This window comes from Manis pentadactyla, chromosome 5 (genome assembly GCF_030020395.1).
Source record: "Manis pentadactyla isolate mManPen7 chromosome 5, mManPen7.hap1, whole genome shotgun sequence".
Classification (NCBI taxonomy): Eukaryota; Metazoa; Chordata; class Mammalia; order Pholidota; family Manidae; genus Manis; species Manis pentadactyla.
In genome coordinates, this window is record NC_080023.1 from 3,811,346 (window position 1) to 3,835,728 (window position 24,383).

Below are 24,383 nucleotides of genomic sequence, written 5' to 3' on the forward strand. Positions count from 1 at the left end.
GTGCATCTGCACTCTGTGCTGGCGGAGCCTCTGTCCAGGCCTGGTCCTGTGGCCCCGAGCAGGGAGCCTGCCTGGCAGCCTCACTGGGCTCCTTCCTGCAGCCCCCAGCCTACGGGAGGCACACATACCCCACGCCTCCTGTTCTCCAACCCCTCTCCCTGCTGGCTTGTACACTGGCCTGGGGCTTTGGAGCCTGCAGGACCTGGGGACCCCTGGCAGGGCACGGCAGCATATGCACCTGGTAGCTGGGGAGGTGGCTGGGCAGAGGAGCTGTATCCTGCCTGTCCCTGTTCTGAGGGCAAGGCGCTGCATAGGGCTAGAGCCACCCTGAGGGCTTGTCCCTTCCCTGTGTTGTAGGTGATTGAGCTGGTGGACAAAGAAGACATTCACATCTCCACCGGCCAGGTGGCCGAGATCGTGGCAATGCTGGAGAAAGAGGGAAAGGTAGAGGAGAAGGAGAAGGCCAAGGAGAAGGTGGCCAAGGAGGAGGCCTCAGAGGAGGCTGTGGAGGTGAAGAATTAGGGCCCATCTGCTCTCGGGCACCTGGGGACCCTGGTGGGTCTGCTTCCATCCCACTGCACAGCTGCTGTGTGCCCACTGTGATAGTGATTGCTTTGAGGTGATTCTTGGTAACAAATCTAATATTTTGTCTGGAATAAATCAGAAACTTCCATAATCAAGTAATTTTTAATTTTCATCATTCCATGAAGATGCAGACAGTCTGGAATCCCAGCGCCCCTCCAGGGAATCATATCTGGATTCCTGCAGTGGCCCCAGCCACAGTGGCCAAGCACCCAGCTTGCAGGTGGCCAGGTTGGGGTCGTGGCCGGGCACAGGCCCCCTGGTTCCCGCAGCAGGCATGGGCCAGACTGGGGTGGGAAGGCGCCTCCCAGCCTCTGCTGCCCTGGTGGTGTCTGTTCCAGGAGAAGAGAGGAGCAGCCACATGCACTCCCCAGCCATGGAGCCTGACACCGCATGGGAATTATATTTTAACAAACACAGCCCTCCTCAGCTCTAGAGAAGACACTTCCGTTAATCTGTGGACTTGGACTCCTGAATATCTGTATAAATAGGATTGATTCATGCACACGTCCAAAGTCATCTTTTAGAAACAATTGAGAGAACAGGTCCGTTCATCTCTCCGTGGCCTCCGGAAAGATCACAGTCCTGGCAGGAACATCGGCATTCGAATGGGTTTCCTGTTATGTGTATCAGGGCTCACTTTCAATTTATCTTTGATTTCCACCCTCTCCTTTAACCAGTTAACTAGGACAGGGTTTTCACACGTGACAGTCTGCCTAATGTGTGAGTAATGTCTAGGTTAAATCATGCTGTGAGAGGTACTAACAAAACCCTTGAAAGTGTAGCATTTCGTGTCTGAGTAGTTTACTGTGCTGTGTGGCTTTTAGAGTGCCCTGATTTGGGTTGTTAGCACCTCCTTGCCCCGGTGGGTGATGACAGATTCCACTGTGCAGCCAGCCATGGGCCGGGCCTCTGAACTCATGTGCCCCATCATGGTTCTTCTGCCCCTCAGGGCCTCCACCTGCTCCTGACACTGATTTCCTTGACCCCTGACACCTTTGGAACTATCAGGCCAGTGGCCATGCTCCTGGTCACGTGGTGGGGTAGTCCCCCAGTGGGACCTGTGCAGCTTGCGGGCTGTGTGGAAAGCGTAGGGCTCGCTCAGGCTGCTCTGGGTGGAGTGGGGTGGCCTCCATTGGCTCTGCATCCAGCCCTGTCATCAGCCAGGCCGCCTCCACCTGGCAGCTCAGGTGGAACATGTCCCCGGGGTGGCGGGGCAGGGCCACCTGTGGCCTCAGCTTGGTCTCACTCGTCCTTCAAAGGCTGGGTCTGTCCCTAGCAAGGATACTCGTTCAGGGAGAGCCAAACATAGGAGTTGAAAGGCATAATAGAACTAGCGGGACAGATTCACCAGGAGAGGAGGGAGATCTGGAAAACAGCTGCTAATTACTAGAAACACTTTTTTCAGCCGCTAAAAGAAGAAACGTGACAAAATAGGACTAAGCTTATATGTTCTCAAATGTGAGTCTTTGTAGTGACAGTCATGTTCCTAAGTTATTTTATTCCAGTTATTCAAGAAAGAAGTATGTCTTAGATGCTGGATCCGTGTCTGTGAATCGTGTCACACTGTGTTAGTGAGCTGGCAGGTGGGCATTGTGGCCGGCAGCGCCCTTGGGTGGTGGATGTCTTTATGTCTTTCCTGGGAGTGGCGCAGGCCCAGTCAGCCGTGCCCACCCTCGCTGTCTTTGGTAGGTGCCCTGGACATCCTCACCACCACTGTGCCACCACAGGACAGGAGCTGCCATGGGCACTCACTCCAGCCGTCCCCCTGCTCTGAAATTGTCCCCCCGGGTTTTCTGCATCTTGGAGGAGAAACCACTTGCCCCTCAGTGCTGCAGGGGCTCAATGCACACATGTGGGCACAGGTGCCAGTCTGTTTTTGTAATGTTGGCCATGGTCTGCTACTGGCTTTTCCATTTGCTTTTACTGTCCTCAACATGATGACAGAGCTGAGATTAGCATCCAGTAAGGTTTTTGAGAAGTGGCTGTGTCTCACCCATTTGCTGTATGACTGCCGGTGCCTGTGCTCCTGGCCCTCCGGAGCCTCCTCAGGCGGGTGCTGGTGTGTTTTCGGGAGCCCACAGTGTCTATGCCTGCATGAAAGTGAGTCAGAAATTCTTAGCATGGGTTTCCTCCTTTACTCCATCTAAATGGCCATATTTTTAGTACAGATACAGCAAATTGATATGTGGCTTCCAGAGTCATTTTGGAATATAAAAATCCAGACTTTTAAAAAATGAAGGGCACCTTGTACTTTCTGAAGAATAACTTCAAAGGTAGTGGTTCTCACAGTGGGGCCCTGGGGCCGGCAAGGCTGCACCACGTGGGCGTGCAGGGCTGTCTCTGTCACCATGTCCTCCGGGGCTCCTGAGGCCAGCTCCACCTGAGAGCCTCACTCCAGGGCTGTGTATAAACACCTTTTTTAGAAATAGCATTTTTATTAAAGTATCAAATTAATGTTCCTGTAAAGCTTAAAGTAAGATTTCTAAACCATGTGATGCATCAGAAGTAAAGGTGGAAAATGTCAGAATTGTCTGAGTGTCTGCCTTTGTGATGGGCGTGTGGCCCGGGCTCTGGTTTTGGCCTTGCAGCTGAAGAGTGGCAAGTGGACCGCGGGTGTGGGGGTGCTGTGTGAGGCCAGGTGACGGCTCCCGGGGCACAAGGCCTGTCCTCGCTGTCTCCGTGCTCTGTGATGGCCTGCCCTGCCCATCCTGTGGGGCTGCACCCCGACTGACCCTGTGCTGGGGACTGGACACTCACCTCGATGTAAGGGGAAGGGTTAATAAAGTGTGGCCTCAACACCTGTCTGTGTAGAGATGGCCTGTCCAGGTTGCTAAGAGGGCTGCTGCCCAACTAGGCCCTCCCAGTTGCCCCCACCCTCAGTGGGTAACATAGCCAGGGGTTCCCAGGAAGAGCCAGTTTCCTGAGCATGCAGGGCTGGGATCCTGGCCGAGGGATCGCTAGGAGAGGGCAGGTCTATTCTGAAAAAACTCTGCAGGCCCCGGGGAGTGGGGACAGCACTGCTCAAGGGCCATGCCTTCTCGTATCTGAAGGACCCTAGAGGAGGCAGGGGCTCTCCCTGCACTGCAGCCTGCTCCCCAATGCCTGGCAGGGCCCAGAGAGCCTAAGGGGTACATGGGTAAAGGGGCTAGCTCATAGCCTCCACTTCACCCACATCCACGACAGGGCTGTCCCTCCCCTTTTCCAGCCCAAGTCCCTGGGCTCCAGCAGGGTTGCCCTGTCCCACGTGGACAGCTAAGGCGTGACTTGGAGTATGGGCAGGGAAGCCCCAGAGGGCCACCAGGCAGAGGGTCCCAGAAGCAGGACAGGCACAATGCCCTGCTTCCCCACCCTGAGCCCAGGACACCAGCCTGTTTGCAGGTGGCCTCACCCCTGCATGCACACCAGGCTCTGGGGGGCTGTATGGGTGGTTTCCACTCTGCTAAGGCCCAGCACCCTGCCCTTGCCTGCATCCACTCTTGCCCTGCAGCTGGCCTTGGCCATGGCTCCTGATGCTGTTTCTGTAGGTGCAGCACTGGCAGGGGGCTGCTGGGCATGAGTCCTTGCCCTCCCCGTGCTTGGCTCCTGGACCCACTGTCCTCATCCAGGTTCATCGCAGGACCTGGGCAGGTACCCAGACCCCGTGTGCTGTGGACTGCGTGTGGTCCCTCTGGTTTCGGGTCAGGCCAGGAGTAGGTGATGGACCAGGGCTATGTGAACCCCTCAGTGTGGGCAGCAGGGGTCTGAACTGGGCCACAGCGGGTGCACAGACACGGGGCCTGGCTGGAGCCTGTTTCCTGCCTCCTCAGTTCAGAAGGCCAAGTAAAGGCACCAGGCCTCTGAGAAGGTGGACCCAGGGTGGGGTTGGGGGTGCTCACCAAGGTGGGGCTGGCGTCCTGGACGCAGCAGCCAGCCACAGCTGCCTCTCCCGGAGGGCCACAGCAGATGCAGGGAGGGCAGGCCCCTCGGACTAGGCACTGAGGAGGGGCAGCCGGCAGGGGCGACTGGCACGCGCCCTGGGCATAATGCGCACGTTTCTCCGCGACCCTGTGCCCCTGTCTGACCTGGGCCCTGTGCCCAAGACTTTTCAGCGCCTCCTGGAGAGGGCGTGCCGGCCGGGGGTCCACAGGATACAAGCCCGTGAGCCACCCAGGCCGTCAGGAGACAATGCAGGGCGAGGTAGGGCCTGGGGGTCCGGGAACGGGGCCCCAGGACCCTCGGCAGGCACTCGACGGTCGGCGCTCTGCTCCTGCAGTTAATTCCGGGCCGGAGGCGTACCCCACGGCCTCTGGGACTCAAGGATGGGGAGACTGCGCCCCGCGCGGCGGGAGGTGAAGCGGGAGGGGCGGGGCCTGGTCGAGGGGGCGGGCTTGGGGCTGGCGGAGGGGCGGGCCTTGGACTGGTGGAAGGGGCGGGGCTCGGGCTGCAGGATGGGGGCCAGGCGGGCCGGGGCAGGGAAGCTGCCGGCCCAGGAGAGGGCGGAGTTGCCGGTGCCCACCCGATCTGTGCCCGTCTGTCTGCCTGGGACCATCACTCTCCCCAGGCCCCGCTGTCCTGGGCAATGCAGACGAGCGGAGAGGGTCGGGGAGGCCGTCGGCAGCGCTTAGGGGGCGCCCCGCCTGCGCCTGCCGGCCCCTCCTCCCTGCTCCATCTCAAACCTTGGCCCTGCCGACTGCTTCCAGGCTCCTTCCCCCCTTGGCCTCCCTGGGCGCGCCCGTCACAGTAGCCGCGTGTCCCCACCTTGCTGGCCACAGATGCGGGGCCGGGCAGGCTGGAGGGGTGGGGGTCGAGGTTTGGGGCGCGGTGCCGGGGGCCTTCCCCGAGTGGGGCCAAGGCTTTGGCAGCCCGTTGAACAGACCCTGGCGGCCTCGCCTGCCCCGAGACCCCGGAAGGCCCTCACGTAGGTGAGTTGAACACAGCAAAAGTCAGGTGAATTTCTGAGAGTAACGTGTACACCGTCCGGCGGCTGGCTGACCAGCTGGTTCCCCGAGACCCAGAGACTAGAGGAGGGACAGGGGAAGGAGGGGCAAGTCAGGGAGTGACAGCCAGCCCTGGGCAGCGTAGGGTTCCGGGGGAACCTGTGCAGGTCTGCATGGCTGCCTGCCCCGGATCCACCCTGGTCTCCCCACTTGTCCTGGGCACTGCCACAGCCTCCAGGAAGCCCTCCCAGATGCATTCCCCTCCACTGCTCTGAGCGCACCCAGCTGGAACAGAGTGGGCCAGATCCTGTCACTGTCCTCTACTCCAACTAGCTGAGGGTTGGAGGCAGAGTACCAGTGCACTGGTGGGTCCTCAGGCAGGAGGCACTCATCTTACGTCCGGCTCAAACGGGGTGAGGCTTTGCTTACCCGAGGCTCTGTGGGGAGACTCACCTAGAAGCCTCCCCACCCCAGTTGACTGGGTAGGCAGGTGCGAGCGGGTGGGGTGAGGCGGCAGCCTCAGAACTGGCTACAGGGACCTGGACTCCGTGAGCTGGGGCAGCCAGGGGCCTCAGCAGGCCCAGAGCCCTTCATCCTTGCACCAAACCCCTCTCCATTATGGGGGGTCCCATCAGCCCCTCCCATGGATACCATGTCCCCTACATTCCCCTGCCCTGGGGGACCCCAGCCTAAGGTAATGAAGTCCACTGTGACCGAGGTCCTGCCCTATCAGTATTGGGCCACCATGCAGCTGGACGCACAGGGCCACCCTCACCCTGGCTTCATCCAGGCCTCGTCCTGGACTGAGACCTTTAGAATGTGTGACCCCAGCAGCCAGTCCCACTCTGTCCTAGCGGCTAGCTGTGACCCCTCCCAGGGCAGACCCTGTCTGTCCCAGGTGGAGGGCAGGGGACAAGAAAACAGGAGAGGATGTGAACCAGTCATCTGTTTATTTTTTGGAAAGCCCATCTGCCATTTGGGCTGACACCTTTGGCTCCCGAAAGGCTGGGGACCCTAGAACAGAGTGCCCTGAGCCACTGCCCCATGGGCCGGCTGATGAGCAGAGACCAGCCACCCGAACTCGGGGTAGTAACAGTATGTAACAAAACTGAATTCACGGCTTTCTCTCTGAAGCTTTGAAAGGTAGCAGTCTGGGCTATTAAAGTCTAGAAGCATTGCTTAAGTGTTAAATCTACAGCAAACACGTCTTGTAAAAACTCAATAAATTATATATATATATATTATATATATATGTATAATATATATATATATAAAAACTTGTAACATCTAGTAACTTGGGAACCTGCATGCAGGGCTCGCCCCTGCTGGAAACTGTCTTCCCTCCCGGAACACATGGCAATTGTTAACTGCATGGAAATGCCCCAAAATAAGTCTCCTAAAGAAAAACCCTATAGAAATCTATGTCTCCTGCAAAGATGATAAAATACCCTCCCTGGGACAACCTCCAGCTATTCATGGTCCTTTGGGGTGCAAGGAGGCTGGTTCTGGCCTTTGGGTGTGGGCTGGGCACACCCTCAACCATTCCTCTAAACCAAGCGGGACCCTCTCTGCCATGCAGCAGCTGAACACTGAGTCCTGAGGCCCAGGGATGGGGACAGGGGTTCTGGGGTCGATAAATAGCTTTACAAATATACAAGTCCAGGTACAATTTTTAAAACAAAACTGTGGTGCTGGGAAAGCCCCTCCATCCTCTGCTGGTATCTGCATTTGTCTCAACAGCAAGTCCCCCAGGGCCCCCCACCAGGGACCCCACATCCCCAGGGTCTCACGGCCTCAGCTGTACCGGCCTTTCTTCCTCCATATAGACTTTTTAAATATATGTATGTGTAATATCATACACACAGCATCTATTTATATAAATGTACACACATTTCTGGAATAAACCTTTCAGAGAGAAGTTAAAGGCTCCTGCCTTCAGGTACCCGTAATTTCAGTCTCCGAGGGGCAGGGTGGGAAGTGGGGAGGCTGGGGAGTGAGGGCTGTGTGCTAACACGGGTGCAAGGGGCCACTCGGGTGGGAGTTGTGCCACAGGGGGGATTCCCTGCAAGCTCAGCTTGGGCACTTGGAGGGGCCTTGGCCTGTCCTGAACTCTGGAACCTGGCCACCACCCCCATAGTTCCTGTTGGGGGCAGGGGGGAGCAAGGGAGCCTGGGGAGGGGGTGCCCTGCGAGCAGCCCCCTTACATTCTACACTCAGTGCCCCTGGTGCTGCCAGCACAGGTGGCCAGGAGGTCACTATATAGCAGGGTGGGCACCCAGGGGGCTCGAGGCCTGCACACACACACACACACACACACACACACACATACACATACACACGCGCGCGCGCATGCGTGAAGTCGCCTGTCCTTCCATCCATCCACACCAGGTCTCATGCCTGGGCTGGTGGGCCCGTGGGCAGCCGCACAGCAGCAGCAGCACAGTGGGCTGGGCTCCGCCCTCACATCACTGGGCTCAGCCTGCAGGCCGGCGGCCCTTCACGTCCGCAGGCCCCCGCCGCTGGGTGGGGCTGGGGGCAGCAGGTCATGGGCGAACACGGAGTCGTCCCCTGAGGAGCTGGAGCTGGGGGTGTCCTGGCCACCTGGTGAGTACTGCTCAAAGGGCACTGACAGGTCCAGGTACTCCTGCAGGTGGGCGGCCAGGCGGCTGAGCAGCAGTCAGCGCAGTGCCTTCCCCATGCCACTCCGCCCCCACCCAGCTGAGCCCTCACTCACGTCAGTGGAGGTCACGGTGAGAATGCGGTCCAGGTCCTCCACCAGCTGCTTGAAGGTGGGTCTCTGCGAGGGCACTGCATGCCAGCACTCTCTCATGATCATGTACCTGGTGGGGGTGCTCAGGTCCAGCTCCTGCCTGGGGCCCACTCCCTGCCTTCCCTCAGGAATGGCCTGGGGCGGCCTCTCTCCCACCCTGGGGCTGAGGCCACAGAGACCAGGGCACTAAGTCCCTGGGAGCCCCCCTGTGGACAGGTGCGGGCAGGGCGGTGGACGGTGAGTGCGCTCACAGGTCGTGCGTGCAGTTGGCCGGCTTGTCCATGCGGTGGCCCTCCTTCAGCAGCTTGAAGAGCTCCTCCACAGGGACTCCAGGGTACGGCGAGCCCCCCAGAGTGAAGATCTCCCAGAGCAGGACCCCAAAGGACCAGCTGGGGGAGGCCCAGAACTGTTAGCTACTCTGCCACCCAAGCCCACAGCAGCCCACCTGCCCCAGAATGGACCACACTGGGGCTTGGAGGAATGGGCCAGGCCGTGGGGGCTACTATGGGGGTCCTCCACCCCCACAGCTCACCCCCACCAGCGCCCCCCACCCTGGGCCACATACACATCACTCTGGTGGGTGTAGACACGGTCAAACAAGGCTTCGGGCGCCATCCACTTCACAGGCAGCCGGCCCTGGGAGAAGGGGAGGGACATGTTGGCAGCCAGGTCTCCCCCTGGCTCAGACCCCCTGCCCTGGGCCAGGCTCACATTCGTGGTTTTCTTATAGTAGTCCAGGTTGTGCACGTCACGGGCCAGACCAAAGTCCGCAATCTTCATCACGTTGTCCTCGGTCACCAGCACATTGCGGGCCGCCAAGTCCCTGTGAATGCACTGGGCGGGCGCGGGGGGCAAGGCTGAGGCCCTTCCCTGGCCCACCCCCCAGAGCCCTGGCAGGCCCAGATACCCTGCCGTGGCGTGATGGCAGCCTGGTGCCCCTCCCCACCGCCCCCACTCACCTTCTGCGAGGCTAGGTACTCCATGCCCCGCGCCACCTGGTAGGCGCAGGACACCAGGTCCTTGAAGGTGAGCTGCTCCTCAGGCAGCTTGCAGGTGTCGAAGGAGTAGTCCATGCCAGGTGGCCGCCGCGCCCTCAGGTACTCCCTCAGGTTGCCCTTGGCGGCATACTCCACCAGTACGTACAGGGGCCCTGCCGGCACAGGTGCCTCAGCAGGGACACCAGGCCCCCAGGCCCCCTGCCCACCACGCACTCACTCACCGCCCTGTGTGCAGGCCCCCAGCAGGTTGATGATGTTCTTGTGTTTGCCGATCATCTTCATCATCTCCATCTCCGACACCAGGTCTGAGAGGTCCTTGTCTGTGGCATCGTCTGCATGGGCAGAGGGGCGTGTCAGGCATGGCTGACCCAGCCAGGACCAGCCCCCCGGCACCGGCCCTGGCTCCCCCTCACCTTTCAGCATTTTCACAGCCACGGTGATGGGCTTGGTGGCCCGGTCCTTGTCAATGCCGATAGCCTCTGCCATAACCACCTGGCCGAAGCAGCCCTCCCCCAGAGGCTTGCCCAGGGTCAGCCTGGCAGCACAGCAGAAAAGCAGAGAGCCTTTGAAGCCAGCACCACCACCTCCAGGGAGCATGCCCACTCGCCCAAGACCCTGCTCACCAGGATGAAGGATGTTGCCCTCTGGCCCCTTGCCCTGTGCCACACCATCCAGACCCAGCACTTTGTGGGAGGGGGTCGCCACCCAGGGCACTCACCTCAGGGCCTCTGACCCAGCCCAGGCTCCTCTACTCCCCCACCCCCAGCAGAGGCCACACCAACAAGCCTTGACTTCTCCCTGACCCAATGTGAACCTGGTCAGGTCTCTCTCCTTCCCCACAGGGCTCCACCCTGCTTGTGCCCCCAGCCCCGGCACACCGCCCCACTGCCACCACTGACCGGGCTCGGGACAGCTCCCACTTGGGGTCAGCAGGCAGCTCAAGCTCTGACACGTTGGCCAGCACTGGGCCCTCCCCGGAGGACAGCCGGGCAATTCGCACCAGTGGCGTGGTGGAGTTCATAGACGAGTCGGACTCCAGGGACACCTGCTTGGGTCAGGAGGGCGGGCTGGTGCCCGGGCTGCACAGGGCAGGGGGTGTGGCCCCGGGGACACCTGCTTGGGTCGGGAGGGCGGGCTGGCATCCGGCTGTATGGGGCAGGGCCGCAAGGCAAGGCCTTGGCTTGCCTGAGCAGGCAGGTCTGGTTGGGTGAGTGCTGGGCATGGGAGCAGGTGCTAAGTGAAGATTTAATGTTTATAGTCCAAAGTAACCCTGGCCCACGCAGGAATCACAAGGACACAGAGAATTTGGCTCACACACTGCGGACTTGAGTCCCTGGGTGGATCCCAGCTCTCTGCTGCCACAGGGTGGCCCTGCACTCTGGGGCCCAGGGGAGTGGGCTGAGGGGAGGTACTAGAAATTGGGATGGGTGGACGGGTGGCTCCGAACCTGGCAGCTACTTTCTGTTACCTGCCGCTTGAGTGGGAAGCGGGAGACCTTGTGCACGGTGGGCGAGCCTAGGCCCTTCTTCGGGGGGCTGCGCAGGCGGCAGAGCGTCACTGCCGCCACTACCAGGATGAAGAGCAGGAAGCCCACCCCGTAGCTCAGGACACCTGCGTACACGCTGCCGGCCTCGCCGGCCTCCGCCAGCTCCTCCTCTGCTGCAAAGACACTGGCATTGGGGACCCAGCCCAGCCTCCTGGGGGCCCCCATGGGCAGCCTGCAGCCAGAGCCACCAGCACGGGGGCAACAGAGGGGGCTCAGCATCCAGTTGGGGATGCTGAGGCCTCAAGGCCCCACTTGTTGAGGGTCCTACAGTCAGAAACACCTGAGTCAGGAGGGGAAGACCCAGGAGCGGAGCCCAGCGGAGCCAGCAGCACCCACACCCGCCGCCCAGGGAGACACCAGAGCTGCCACCGAGGCGACGGGGACCTGGCCAGCAGTGTTTGGCTTTGTTCCCGTACCAGGCACAGGAGGGCCTGGTGCAGGGTCTGTGGGGCAGGCGGTCATGAGCTGCGGGTTCCCTGCCTGTCCCTGGCGGCTTTGGTGTGCCCCGAGCCAGCGACCCGTGAGGACAGGTGCAGAGTGAGCAGCTGCAGGAGCCGGTACCTGGCAGCACCACCAGCCACGCAGAGTGATGGGAAAACCCGATAGAATTGCCCGCCAGGCAGGTGTACTCCCCCGCATCCTCAAAGGTGACATTGCGTAAGGACAGAACCTCTAGCTCCTTGTCGGTAGTGTTAGCGCCCGCCGTCTACAAAGAGAGAACAGAGTGCGATAGGCGAGCGCCAGCACCTCCCACGGGCACCACACAGCCAGGTCCACATGGCGACGATCCAGCCAGGCTGCAAGGGAAATGCTGCCACCACCACGGCCACGATGGCCGAGGGTCCTCCGCCTCGTGCGTCCACACCGAGCCCGAAGCCAGTCCCTCCACCGGCGAGTCCTCTGTCCCAGGTGAGAGCCAGGCGTGCAGCCAGCAGCGTGCTACTGAATGCAGCATGTGGGTTAGCGTGAACATGGGAGGGTGCAGGCAGGGGGACGGATGGACAGACTGACAGGAGGTGAGCAGCAGTGGAGCCGGGCAAGAGAGAGGCAGAAGCGGACGCTCAGGAACGGGGGGCATAGCCCCTGCCACGGTGAGGACCTTGGGGGGCATGGGGTGCAGGCAGGGTCCGCACAGGCCACAGGGGCCTGAAGCAGGCGGCTGCAGCAGAGGCCAGAGGCGCCAGCACTGCAGAGATGGCCATGTCGAAGCAAGTGCGAGCCACGGGGGCAGGAGCGAGCAGGACGGGGCGTGCAGGTGGGCACACGGCCAGGGCGCTGGAGCTGGAGCTCGGCGTGCCGGCAGGCGTGGGACAGAGTTGTTACCTGCTTGGGGCCCGTGAACACGCAGCCAAAAGGCCTTCTCAGCCACGCCTATGAAATTGGAGGCTCGACAGAGGTACTCGCCCCCGTCGCGCTCGGACACATTGGCCAGGCGGAGGCGCGCGTCGGCCTCCACACTCTCACTGATCCAGGACTGCGGGGATAAGAGACCCCCGCTCAGGCGCGCCCGTGGCCGCTGGCCAGGCAGAGCAGCGTGCAGGGAGCAGGCCCGGTGCAGACCCTGCCACGAGGACAGGCCAGATCCCGAGGCTCCGAGGCAGGAAATGGGAGACCCCGGAGGAATGGATGGGGGCTGGGCTGGGCCAGCCGGAAGGCTGCCTGGGGGAGGTACAGAGGCACCTCATGGTTGTGGTTCCACAGGATGTGCCCTCTGTGTCCACCCTCCACGACCTGGAGGTCGGCCCTGGCTGGTGCCCCTCAGAGAGGCCTCCTGGGCTGAGGCTGGGCCTGTCCACCCCTGGGGTCCAGGCTGGACCCGCTGCGGTGCCGCTGGGCCGACAGTGGAAGTGCTGGCCAGGGCACAGAGCCACCACCCCACAGGGTTCACAGAGGCCTATCCGATTCGGCCTGGACCCCCACCCTCAGCCGGTGTGCCGGCTCCCGGCCCCATCAGCCTGTCTGGTCTCTACAGACAGATGTTTCTCTTTGCGCTAAGAGTGCCGCAGCCACTCCGACTGGGACGGCCTCCAGCCCTGCAGCCTGGGGCAAAGCCGAGGCTGCCCTGCCCCGAGGGCAGCAGGCAGGGTGCTGGCCGCTGGCCCCGCCCGGTGGGGCCAGCCCAAGGAGCAGCTCCAGCCTCTCAGGCGCAGAGGGTGCTGGGAGGAGACTTGGGCCCCAGGCCCTGGAACTGGCGCCCCCTGCAGGCGGCCTCCCAGACTGAGGCCCGCTGAGCAGAGGAGGCAGAGGGCTCACTGCAGGGCGCTGCTGTTGACGCAACCCACCTCCCCAGCCAGCCCCACCCAGGGCTGGGCGGGCCCCAGCCCCCAGCGCTTCTTCCCTGAAGGTCCAACGCCCATGCCCCAGCCTGGGCCCCAACCACCACCCCTTTAACTCAACGAGCTTCCCAGTCCCTGGGCAAGGGGCCTGGCAGGGCCAGGCCCACGGGCTCACAAACAGGGAGCCCCCAGCCCGCCGCTTGTGGCCAGCCAGTGGCGGCGCCCACCTTGAACCCACCTTGAGCACAGTGACGTAGGGCGTGCCGTCCGGCCCTACTCTGCTGCCGTTCACCTCCACGTGCTTCAGCCACTGAATGTGGGGCTGCGCATCGCTGTACACCTTGCAGTGGAACTCCACGTCACTGCCCAGCACCACCGTCTGGTTGGCCGGCAGCCCCGCCTGCAGAATGGGCCGGTGCGGGGAGCGCTCTGTGGGGCAGGCGGCGCTCAGGGGCTGCTCTGGTTGTGCCCGCCCACCCCCGCCCCCGGCCCGGGCCTCACCCAGCACATCCAGGGTGTATGTCTGCTGGATGCTGCCGAACTTGTTCTGCACCACACATGTGTAGTTGCCGCGGTCGGAGGGCACCACACTCTCCATGACCAGGCTCCACTGCTGGTGGCGCAGCTGTGGGCAGACACAGTGAGCGGCAGTGGGCAGAAGACCCTTTGCCATGGCCAGGCCCTGTGCCACCCACTTGCTGCAGGCCCACCTTGATGCCCCCGATGCGATGCTCGCCTCTGAACTCCTTGCCATTCTTCAGCCAGGAGATGGAAGGAGTGGGGTTGCCGGCGGCCGGGCAGCGGAAACGGACAGTGTTGGCGGCTGGTACAGCCAGGAGCTTCTTGTCCATCCGCTCGGGCCGTGTCCAGTAAGGGGCCCCTGCTGGTGGAGAAGCACATGAAGTCCATACCAGGATAGGTGGGGGCCCACCTGCCCCCTCTCTGAAAGCTGCTCCCCAGCTTCCCCTACTGGGTAGGAATACTGGCCTTTCAAGGGCCCCTGCTCAGGCCAGATGAGGCTCCCAGGTGCCTCGGCACCACCACCGGCACTCTCAGAGCCGGGCCCGCAGTGCCTTCTTCCCTGTCCATTTCCCCTAGTGCCCACTCCAGCCCAGAGGACCCAGGGCACTGCACCCTGGCCCAGGACCCTTCAGGTCACCAGGGCATCCCCCTGGAAAACACCCACCCACCCAGGAAGGCACACTGGGGGCAAGCCCATTGAGAGGGAGACCTAGTTGGCAGGGGGACCAGTCATCCAGGTCACCAAGCCCTGTCAGACAGACGAACAGGGCCAGGTCTTGGGACACTTTCCCAGGAGGTCAGGCCCAGCTGCCCCCTGGAGACCCTGAGCCACCCTCTGCAGTGCCCCAGGGCCTGATGGGCCAGGAGTGGGGACATGGCGACATGGAAAGGACATGACGTCAGGGAGGCCCTACCCTACCCCACCCCACCCTCACAGCCCAACTGGTCTTCCTCCGTTGGGCCTCGAGTTCCCAGGAGGGAGGCAGCAGAGGCCTGGACGGGGGAAGGCAACGCCTCTCCATGACTTCGCTGTTGTCCACAGAGCCATCTTGCTGGACAGTGAGCATGCTGGGGCCTGGGGTGGAAGTAGTATGGACAGACACTGGGAAGAGACACCTGGCTGTCTGCCCAGGCCTTTGGAGGCTGGGGAAGGGACCCCAGGGATGACCAGAGCCAGCAGGCTGTGGCAGGGGCTGTTCCCTGGGACTGGGGGACATCAGTTACTCAACAACAGAGCGCACCTTCTGGGTGGCAGCCCTGCCAGTGACCCTCAGGGTCCCGGCCCACTTGGGTGGAACCACCACACACCAGGCTGAGGTGGCCGGGGCACAGGGACCAACAGGAGCTGAAGGGGGTGGCCTAGTCAGGAGAGGGGTGGGGAGAGCAGCCAGGCTGGGACTTTGGCTCTGAACTTCCTGGCAGCCCAAGGGAAAAAAGAGAAGGGAAGAAATCCAGCAGCACCTCAGGCAGGGTGGACACACAAGCCCCTGGAGCCTGGTCCTCCCCCAGGTTCCCCTCTGCCCAGGACCCCTCCTCTCTCTGGTTTCTGTCCAGCTCTGTCTCCCTGGCAAGTTCCCCTTGCCTCCCTGCCTGCTACATCCGAGGCCCCCCGGGCCCCATCTCTTGGCATCTCAAACTCCGCTCTTCCACCACCAAATGCTCTTCACAGTTTCAGACCAAAATACCTGCATATTGTCATTCAGCTGGTCTCCCATACCCACAGCCTGTCACCAGGGAACACTGTCAGCACCACCTCTACACAGCCAGACTCGGTGCCCCTGGTGCCATGGCCAATGTCCTCTCCCAATGCCCAAGCCCCTCAACCCCACAGCTGGCCCTGCAGCAGCCCACCCACACTGCGGAAGGGGCACCTCGCCCACTGGCCCCACTGCCCATCCTGGGCCCAGCTACTCTGTGCAGCTCAGTGTCCCCTCCCAGCCCCAGCCTGCCACCCAGAGCTCAAGGCCACCTCACACCGAGGGGACCCCACACCTGGTGTGACCCTGGGGACTTGGTCCGAGGCCTCCATCTCTCACCTTCCTGATGAGCAGGAGGCCCCATACCTGGGGATGGTGGGGGCTAGGCAGGTGGGGAGCAGGCCCACCTGCTGGGAAAAGGTACCCAACCCCTGAGCTGTGCGCTAAACCTAGTCTCACCTGTGTCTTCAGCCTCATCCTCCCCGTCTTCGTCGTCCCCGGAGGATGGAGCATCTGCAATGCCGGGAAGGGCGCGTGTGAGCAGCTGGTGAGGGGCAAAGGCTCAGCACCCACATCCCGATGCTGACACTTCTCAGTTGCAAAGTGGCATGCTTCCCTCACGGCCTGCCTCTACCTGCCCGCCTGGAGCTCCCACTCATACATTGCCTCCTTGGGGGTGTTCTCCTTTCCCACCAGCGGCCACCCTGCCCCTCAGGGCAGAGTGCTGCCTGGCAGCCACAGGCACTCACCTGCCACACGCACGCTGAAGTAGCAGAGAGCTTGCTGGGTGAGCCGCTGTCGGCAGCTGTAGGACCCAGCGTCCTCGTGGGAGGCATTCAGCACCCGCAGATGCTGGGGCCCCACCAGGATGCGGTCCGAGGGCAACAGCCCCACGCCGTCCTTGGCCCAGACGGTGGGCCCCACGGGACCACCCACAGGCGAGGGGCAGCTCAGCTCCACGGTGTCCCCGCTGCCAAAGACCAGCTGCTCCTGCCGGCTAGGCTCAGGTCCTGGGGCCTCTGTGGGTGAGACGGGACTGTGAGGCAGGTACCTCCAACCAAGCACAGCGGGCACTCCACCCTCCTGAGAAGCACCACAGCACCCCACTTCACAGACATGCTGGCAGAGGCTGCAGCAGGGGGGCATCTGGGGCCTGGCAGGCTGGGCAGGGGTGAAGAGCCCACACCCAGAGCCCACAAAGGGCTAGCGGAGAGTCTCAGCCTTGCCAACAGGTCTCTGTCCCCAGGACAGCTCTGCTGCTGCAGTGCTGACACAGACAACGTGGAGACAAGCAGTCACTACAGGCTGTCACCCGAGGCGAACACGGGCTGGGCCCAGCCTGGGGTAGGGCTTTCGGGGCACAGGACACTCTGTGCTGACTTAGAAGGGAGCCCCTGCCACCTGCACCTTAGCAGCACGATGGCATAAACACATGCTGAGCAGAGAATCAGAAATACAAATAGATGGGATACCAGGTCTGGCCGAGGGGTCCTCTAGGCCACTGGGGAAAGGGCCCTGGGACCCCCGTTTACAGATGACAGGATGATGCCCAGAGCAGGACCCTTAGCACTGGGCTGAGGAGCTGACAGGTGCTGAGAAGTTGGGGTGGAGGGTGCTCGCCGAGGATGCATGTCTACCAGTGACCCCCTGGGCTCCTCCTCTGCCCAATGGTTACCCAAGGGACTAAGAAGGCCCAAGACCAAGGGACACCCCACTGGCAGGGCTGAGCATCACTCCCAGGCCTCCCTGCCAGGGCCAGACAATGCCCAGTGCAGGCAAGCAGCCTGGGCTCAGGGCCCGGGACAGGGGTGGGTGATCCTACTGTGCCAGCCTCCCTCCCCAGACCCAGCTGGGGCGGCTGTGCCATTACTTGTCATTCTACCGATGTGTGGCCTATATCCGAGGGCCCAGCTGTCCATTCTGGCCACACCAGCCCGTGGCTCCCAGGACAAGCCCAATTCCGTTCACCCACCTCTACAGCCCCACCAGCCCCATGCCCACCAGAAGCGTCTCCCAAGTGTCCATGGAGTCTGTGTCCCTAGGGACCACACAGTGGGGCTCCTGGCCTGACCTCTGCACACCCCCAGTCCTGGCCACTGTGGGGACCACCCAGCACCAGGAGCCTCGAGGCCCCCCAGAAGGCAGAGAACAGGCTGGCGCGGCGGCCTCAGCACCAGGCCCTGGCCCAAAGGCAACAGCGGTTCGTTCCGGTTTGGTCCGGGTAGTGATGGCAGGCCAAGCCATCCACACAAGTATTTGCTTCAACCTGGTCCAGCAGGAGACCAGGGGGACACAGAACAGCCCCCAACTAGCCATGCCTGGCAGCTATCTGCTGGGGAGGAGGGGGCAGGGCCCTGCACTCAGCCAAGGGCCGACCCCTATCCTGACTATCTCCCTACCCAACTAGGTGCCTGCAAGGCTAGGGACCCACCAGACCAGGGCTGAGACGAGCTGCAGGGTCTCTGGTCCTGCAGGCCTACCCGGGGCCACAGGGACCCTATGGGAGCCCAGCAGTGGCTGTGTGGGCAGTGCCAGGCTACAGGATGCTGAGCGTGGGCAGAGCCCAAGGTGATGGGCAGACTGAGGCTCTCCCCGGGGAGCAATGGGGCACAAGCAGGGGGTTCCTCAGCCCTCAAGCAGCTCCAGAAAGGAGTCTTTTTTGGTCAACAAAAAGGGGCTCACCAACCCCATATAGCACCGGAGCCTACACATGGGAGGAAAGACTGTGTGTGCCAAGGCGGGTGCCACGTGCCACATGGTGAGTTTGACCACGGCTGCACGCCCAGGGTAGCCCACCTGTACAGCCCAAGAGCTACAATGCCCCTGTGGGGCCGAGCTGAGCCTGCACGCAGAGTTCCCCTGACTCACTGGCCCTGTGCCTCAGTTTTCCCTGCTGTAGTACAGGGTAAAAAACCCAGCCGCCAGCCGGCTAGAGGCCACCATGTGATTAAAGTGCTAGCGGGGACAAGAGACCTTCCCTGACCAGGGCTACTGCATGGACCGACACCCCCCAGGCCATGGGTGGAGCCAGCCTGTCCAGGGGGCTGCCCACCCCGCCAGGGTGATTGTTCCCATTTGGGGTCACTACAGTTAAGGCCCCCCCAGTGCATGGTGGTGCACAGGGATTGGACAACACCATCAGAAGGGCCTTGGGGTGACCCCAGAGAATGAACATCAGTCTGACTTGATTCAGAGGGACCCACTGGAGGCGGCCACCCCAAAGGATGTGGGTTCTTGGGTGGGATGAAGTGTCCTGGCTCTGGGCATGTGGGGAGCTCTCTGCTGCAGGGGGAGCAGACGCCCAGCAAGATCCCTGCATGGTAGGGGGGTCTGGTCCAGGCCCCTCAGAAGGTTGGGCTATGCAGCAGGTACATGCTTTAAAAGAGCTCAAGAGAGGAGGGCATCCCAAAGGGACCTGATGTCATGGGGGAAGATACGGCCTTCCTGCTTCCGCACCCAGAACATTCTGAAAAAGTTTGTAACAGAACAAACAAGCTGGGACTGGGAGGCCAAGCAGCTTAATGTGGGCATACAGGCTCATCCGGCCCTGCCTTCCCAGAACCCTGCAGTTACTGGTCCTCACAGATAGGAGGACAGGTGAGGGGACGGTGGGGGGGCCCGTGGTGGCACTCAACACCTCAAGCAGGGCCTGGGGCTGGGAGCCCCTACCAGAAGAGGGCCCACCTGCTGCCTGCTCACTTGTTAATCACTCAGGCCTGTTGCCCTGCCCCTTCCAAACCTGTGCCTGGGGTCCCTTGTTCCCCTCTAGGCTCAACAGGGAAACGGGGTGCACAAGGCCTGAGGTGGGGCCTCAATTAGAATCGGAGGCTCCAGAGGTGAGGGTATGCCTTGGCTGGGTTGCAGGGGCTTAGAGGCCAGAAGTCCAGCCTTGGGCTCAGCCAGGTTAATGAACCACCTAGAGGATCCTGGGGCTCAAAGTCCAGCCCCAACCAGCAAGGGTGGGGGAGGCTGAGGCCTGAGCCTTCCCAGGACATGCCCTGCAGCCCCCAGAAACCCCTCCTAGCCGGGTGGGGTCAGCCTGCAGGGGGAGCGCCAGCCCATGAAGCTCACGGTGGGGACTCCCGACCAGGCCCCTCCGCCCTCAGCACGGGCCCATGTGGGAAGGCAGGCTGCCCTGCTCAGGCCTTGGGTGGCCAGGGCAGTCCAGCGGCCCTTGGCCCCAGCCAGCTCCAGCTCCTTAATTTACATTCTCCAGGGAAGTGGCAGCCGGGCCTCTGTATTTCACTGACAGGCCCATCTCCTTAAGGAACCGGATTAGGTTTATTGACCTGTGGCACCAGCTCTACTGCAGGGGGCAGGGGGCAGCCACGCTCCGGCTGAGGGAGAAGGCCCTGGCCCCTGGAGGCCCTCCTTCGCCCTTTGCCCCAGGCCTGCCCCTGGTCGGGGCACCGCAAGCTCCGCCCCCAGGCCTGGCGGTGCGAGCCGCTGGGATGGAGGGGATCGCAGCCCCGGAGCCGCAGGAGGTCCAGGGGAGGGCCTGGAGCCCCGCCCGCGCCCCCTCCCCCGGGGCTAGTTGACATTCCCTGGTCGTAGGGAGTAATATCTTTATCTGAATGCGAATGCTAATGCCGGGCTCCCCCCACGACAGCCTATTCGGCTTTCTGGAAGCGGGGGCCGCCAGATCAGGCGCTAAAAGCGCGCGCTGACCTCCCGACGGCCTCTGTCACGCCGCTGAATGACACGCGCATTCAAGCGCCGGGCCCACTTCATTCATAAAAAAATGACATTGTTCCGGGAGGCTGCAGCCGCCGCGGGAGAATGGGGCGCGGGGGCGCAGGGAGGGGCGGGCGGCCATCTGCCTCCATCCTGCGCGGCCGCCGCCCCCCTGGCACGGCGCGCCCGCCGCCTCGGCTCACACCTCCCCGCGAGGCCGCCATCAATGCGCGGTCTGTGGCCGCGCCGAGGTACAAAGGGGCGGCTGTTCGGGTCTCGCCCGGGTGGGGCGCGAGCTCACCGGGCGAAGGCCTCCCTGCGTGCGGCCCCGCCCGCGCCCCGAGCCGGCGGTCCCCGGGGGCGGACGCCCCTCTCGCCCAGCCTGCAGCCTGGCCGCGCGCGTGCGGGCGGCGGCTTCGGGGCGCTCTGCCGGGCCGGCGGGGGGCCGTGCGCGCTGCTCCTCAAAAGCCGCGGCGCGTGTGCGGGGCGGGCCCGGCGCACAGACGCGCCCCCGCCCTTCTCCTGCGCTCGCCCCGCGGGACTCCTCGCGTACCTCCGACGTCCGGCCGAACCCTGACGGCCAGCCAGGGCCGCGGTCCGCGTCCCTCCGACACCCTCCCTCTCACCTCCCGGCGCCCCGCCTGGAGTTCGGCGCGCACCCTTCGCCCACAGGGCAGAAGAGCAGGGTGGAGGGTAGGGAAACGGAGGCGCGAGAAGGTGTCACCTCGTCCTGCAGGGGGCAGGGGTCGGGCCGCGGGCTGATGCGTCCCCCACGCTCCTCCAAAGTCCGAGCCCCTGCTCTGGCCGAAGCTGGCCATACACTGGGGAGCGAAGCGGGGTGGAGAGCGCACCCAACAACGAAACTTTCCGCGGTCAGAGCAGAACTCGCAGAACAACAATGGGAATCGTGGAAACGCAGCCGCTGCGTCCTTCCAGCGGCGCCCGGGGCCCGCTGCGCTCCACTGGGGAGCCGCGGGGGGCGGGGACGGCTGAAGCCGCTTGGGTGGTAGCCTTGCGGCTCCAGGCGCCCCACAATCTGCCGCCTCAGCTGTGGCCGCGATCCCCGGGTAGGGAGGGCGGCAAAAGCCCGGCCCCAGGCCCTGCGGTGCCAGCCCGGGCGCGCCCTCGGGCCCGCTCAGATCCCGCAGCAGCCCCCCCGCGAGCGCCCGCTCCCCGCCCTCACGCCTCCGCCCGCTGCAGCCCCGGGCCCCTCCCGCGGACCTTTCGGATGTTTCCTCACCTGCCGCTCTCCGCACCGCGCGCTGCTCCGTGCCCTGGGGCCCCGAGGCGACGCCGGTCACGACTGCCACTGCCACGCAGAACGCGACGGCGCAAGTCGGGACTCCCATAGCGGGGCCGGGGTCACGGTGTCCTCAGGCGACACACACTGGCATGCTGCCCCCCATGGCCCGGCTCTGGCACCGGCGGGAGGAGGGCGCAGCTCGGCAGTCTGCCGGAGGAGGAGGGCAGCTGGTTACCCTGGTGGGCCGGGGCGCGCAGGGGAGGGAACAGCGGCGGCCCAGCTCCCGCGCCTCGGCGCGTCCGGTCCCCGGCCGCCCGCCCGCCGCCCTCGCCCTAGGCTCCCGGGCCGCCAGGCGCCGGCCGCCTCCCGCCGCGGTCCCTCCCTTCCCCCCTTCCCTCCCTGGCTGCCGCAGAGCCCTCCCAGGGCGGCGGCGGCGGCGGCGGCAAACTTTCCAGAGCGGGAAGCCTGCGCCGCGCCAGGCCCGGCCGCGAAGACCGCTGGGGATGCGAGCCCGCCCCGCGCTCTAGCCCCGCGGTGCGCCCGCCTCGACCCCTCCGCGCCCTCCCGGCTCCACACACCGACCTGGCGGCCGCCGGCGCCCAACTCGCTGCGTGCGGCTCTTACGCCGGCTCTCTGTCCGCCGGCCCAGCGCCTGCACCCCTTCCTCCAGTCGTCGGCTCGCCGGTGCGTCGGTGCGGCGGGTGGAGCAGGACCGCGGAGCACCGGCTGCCCGCGCCCCCTCCGCCGCCGCCTCCGCCTCCGCCGCCGCGCACTGAGCCTTGGCGGCCGGGCGCGCGGCAGCCAGTGGGGGCCGGTCCGCGCCCACCACGCCCCCTTCCACGCCCCCTTTCACGCCCCGCCCCGACTCTCTGGGGCGCGGGGACACGCCTCTCCCCTGGGGCGGCCCGGGGGCGGGGCCGCCGCTAGCCTGGCCCGCTGACGAGCCGATTAGAGGGGGCGGGACCGGGCGGGGGCGCCGGGCGGTCTCGGAGGGCGTGGGAGTCGGGGCAGCGCCGGCGAGGCCCTCTATGTCTCCACTGGGCCCGGCGGGCGCACAGAGAGGCCGCTCGCTGCCCTCTGCTTGCCCAGCGCGCAGTCCCAGTTACCGCCCGGCCGCATATCAGGGGCTCAGACCCGGAAACGCGGAGACTCCGAGAGGGGTGGTCTCAGTGAGCGAAGCATGGCAGAGGGGCTTCACTGAGAAGGGTTAGAGCAGCGGGTCCTCAGATGGAGGAGCAGAGGACTGCACCCGGGCGGGGGCGCGGCTGGGTGAGCGAAGGCCAGGGGAAGAAAGGCGCCTCTGCCTGTCCGCCCGCTCCGCGTGAGCTTTGGGCTCACTGATGGGTTTACTAAGCGCCTGCGGCAGGTTTAGAGAGTGGGTGCTTGCCAGGCATCAGACTGGAGAACAAGGGGCTGGAGGGCCCACGGTGACTGGCTGATGTGCCCACCTTCACAAGGAAAGGGGCTCTTTTCCCACTTTCAGGAAAGCCAAGGGCGTGCTAGGGGCCTACGGAAGTCAGAGGGTGGCACCTGGCTGTGGCTCTAGATTGTCTCAGACAAGTGTCTCTGACCCACCCGGCTTGTGGCTCCTGGGACTTGGTTCGCTCATCAGGAAAATGGACAATGAAAGTACCCCTGTGCTTACCTGAACAGATCAGCCCCTCTGTCGTATGCTGCCTTCTTTGCCTGGTTAAGCCTGTGTCCCCCAGACAGACCCGAGACCCCCCTGAACCCCAGGGGGCTGTCCAGACCCCTCCAGTGCACAGCCCTAGGCCACCCCATCTAGGTCCTCTCCCAGGATACTGTCCAGGGGCCACAGCAGCACATTCTGTTCTTATCTATTAACCAGTTGCTTCATCAGTTACATCATATGCCTGGGTCTGGGTGGATGGCTGGCCCCTCAGCCCCCTTTCTCTGGGGATGCTCATTATTTGGGTCTGTATTCCAGAAACCTTTGTGGAAGTCAGCCTGAGGCAGGGCAAGGATAAGGGGCCATCTGCTGGTACCAGAGGGATAGCCTCCCAAAGGGCACTTCTGAGGCCCAGGAAGGGCCTCTACATTGTGCCCTGTGTGCCCTTGTACACCCGAGCACGGCATCCTGCCTCCCCTGCCCCTGAGAGGGAACACTGTCCATCTTTGTGTCCCCAGGACGGTCTCCTTGTCAGAGGTGCCCACAGGAGCCGTGGGCCTGTCTTGGCTGCTCCCCGTTCTCCATGTACCACCAGTCTCTTCTCCTGTCCATCTCTGTGAGCTTGCCCCATCACCCCAGCATCTCAGTTCCCTTGCCCTCCAGCTTCTGCGTGGGTTTGGCCAGTGGGTAGTACTAGCAGGAGAGAGAGGTGGAGACGGGCACCCCCACTTCTGCTCTGTTCCCCCTCTCTCAGCGTGCAGGCTGGGGGCCATGCTGCCCTTACCTGGCACAAACCTGGGCGACCCCAGATACTTCACAGCCAGCCTTCCTCTCCTAGGGCTGCTGTGACAAATTGCCACCAACTGGCTGAAATTTAGCCCCCCCAGCTCTGGGGGCCAGCAGGCTGAGGTCCAGGCGGGCAGGGTCAGCTCCCTCTGCAAGCTCCCTCTGCTTGCCTCTAGCTGCCCCATGGGCTCCAGACATCCCTTGGCTTGTGGCCGCATCCCTCCAGTTTCTGCCTCTGCAGTCACATGGCCTTCTACTCTTCCATGTCTTCTAAGGACACCTCTCATTGGATGTAGGGCTCCCCAGATAATTCATGACTTCATCTCAAGAGCTTAATTTATAACACCCGCAAAGACCCTTTTCCCAAATAAAGTCGTGGTCCCAGGCTGCGGGGTCCAGGTGTGGGCCTATCTCTTGGGGGCCCCCACACACCTGTGGCAGATGCTTCCTCTGGTGCTGCCTGCAGCCTCGCTGCCACTGCGGCGGCCCTGTCAGGGGCATTTAGCTCAAGGAATGGGAGCATCTTTGTGGCTCTTAGCTGATTCTGCCAAATTGTTCCCAGGGCATCTGAGCATTGCCTGTTGTCAATGCCAAAGGAGTGGCAGCTCACTTGGCCCCACCCTTGCCACCAGGGGAGGGCATCGCTTGAAGGCATTTTTATTGACAACATAATTGTATCGTCCACCGTGACGGTTTCCAAGCCAGTGTGTTCAGGTGGAGCACCTTGTTTCTCGGGGCCT

The 24,383-nt window shown here is 63.3% G+C and overlaps 2 protein-coding genes across 13 annotated transcripts in view; one reads left to right on the top strand and one right to left on the bottom strand.

Moving 5' to 3' along the window:
• LETM1 (leucine zipper and EF-hand containing transmembrane protein 1) overlaps positions 1 to 3,112 on the top strand; it is a 53,306-nt gene extending 50,194 nt beyond the window's left edge. For all 3 annotated transcript variants that reach the window (XM_057502056.1, XM_057502055.1, XM_036921408.2), the window contains exon 14: positions 358 to 3,112. In XM_057502056.1, the coding sequence (XP_057358039.1) occupies positions 358 to 522 (165 nt within the window). In that variant the 3' untranslated portion in view covers positions 523 to 3,112. The remainder of the gene's footprint in view (positions 1 to 357) is intronic.
• A 3,322-nt stretch (positions 3,113 to 6,434) lies between these two features.
• On the bottom strand, positions 6,435 to 22,015 carry FGFR3 (fibroblast growth factor receptor 3). Of its 10 annotated transcripts, none has more exons than XM_036921429.2 (18): positions 21,810 to 22,015; positions 21,225 to 21,434; positions 16,060 to 16,329; positions 15,770 to 15,823; positions 13,802 to 13,971; positions 13,593 to 13,716; positions 13,330 to 13,520; positions 11,377 to 11,521; positions 10,738 to 10,928; positions 10,169 to 10,317; positions 9,683 to 9,804; positions 9,491 to 9,601; positions 9,231 to 9,421; positions 8,983 to 9,105; positions 8,837 to 8,907; positions 8,523 to 8,660; positions 8,236 to 8,341; positions 6,435 to 8,145 (listed from the first exon to the last, which is right to left on the bottom strand). In XM_036921429.2, the coding sequence occupies exons 2-18, from the start codon at positions 21,331 to 21,333 to the stop codon at positions 7,999 to 8,001; spliced, it is 2,412 nt and encodes an 803-aa protein (XP_036777324.2). In that variant the 5' UTR covers positions 21,334 to 21,434; positions 21,810 to 22,015; the 3' UTR covers positions 6,435 to 7,998. The 10 variants fall into 10 exon arrangements, with proteins under 10 accessions (XP_036777324.2, XP_036777325.2, XP_036777322.2 ...); XM_036921430.2 differs by having other exon boundaries at positions 10,738 to 10,925; positions 13,802 to 13,974; XM_036921427.2 differs by having other exon boundaries at positions 13,802 to 13,974.
• Between the last annotated feature and the right edge of the window lie 2,368 nt (positions 22,016 to 24,383).

Coding starts and splice junctions, on each gene's coding strand:
- FGFR3 (XM_036921422.2), bottom strand. CDS start 21,333: ATGGGAGTCCCGACTTGCGCCGTCGCGTTCTGCGTGGCAGTGGCAGTC. Junction 10,929..12,138: donor TGTTCACGGGCCCCAAGCAG/GTAACAACTCTG, acceptor GTGTCTTTGCAG/CAGAGGAGGAGCTGGCGGAG. Junction 8,908..8,982: donor ACTATAAGAAAACCACGAAT/GTGAGCCTGGCC, acceptor CCCTTCTCCCAG/GGCCGGCTGCCTGTGAAGTG.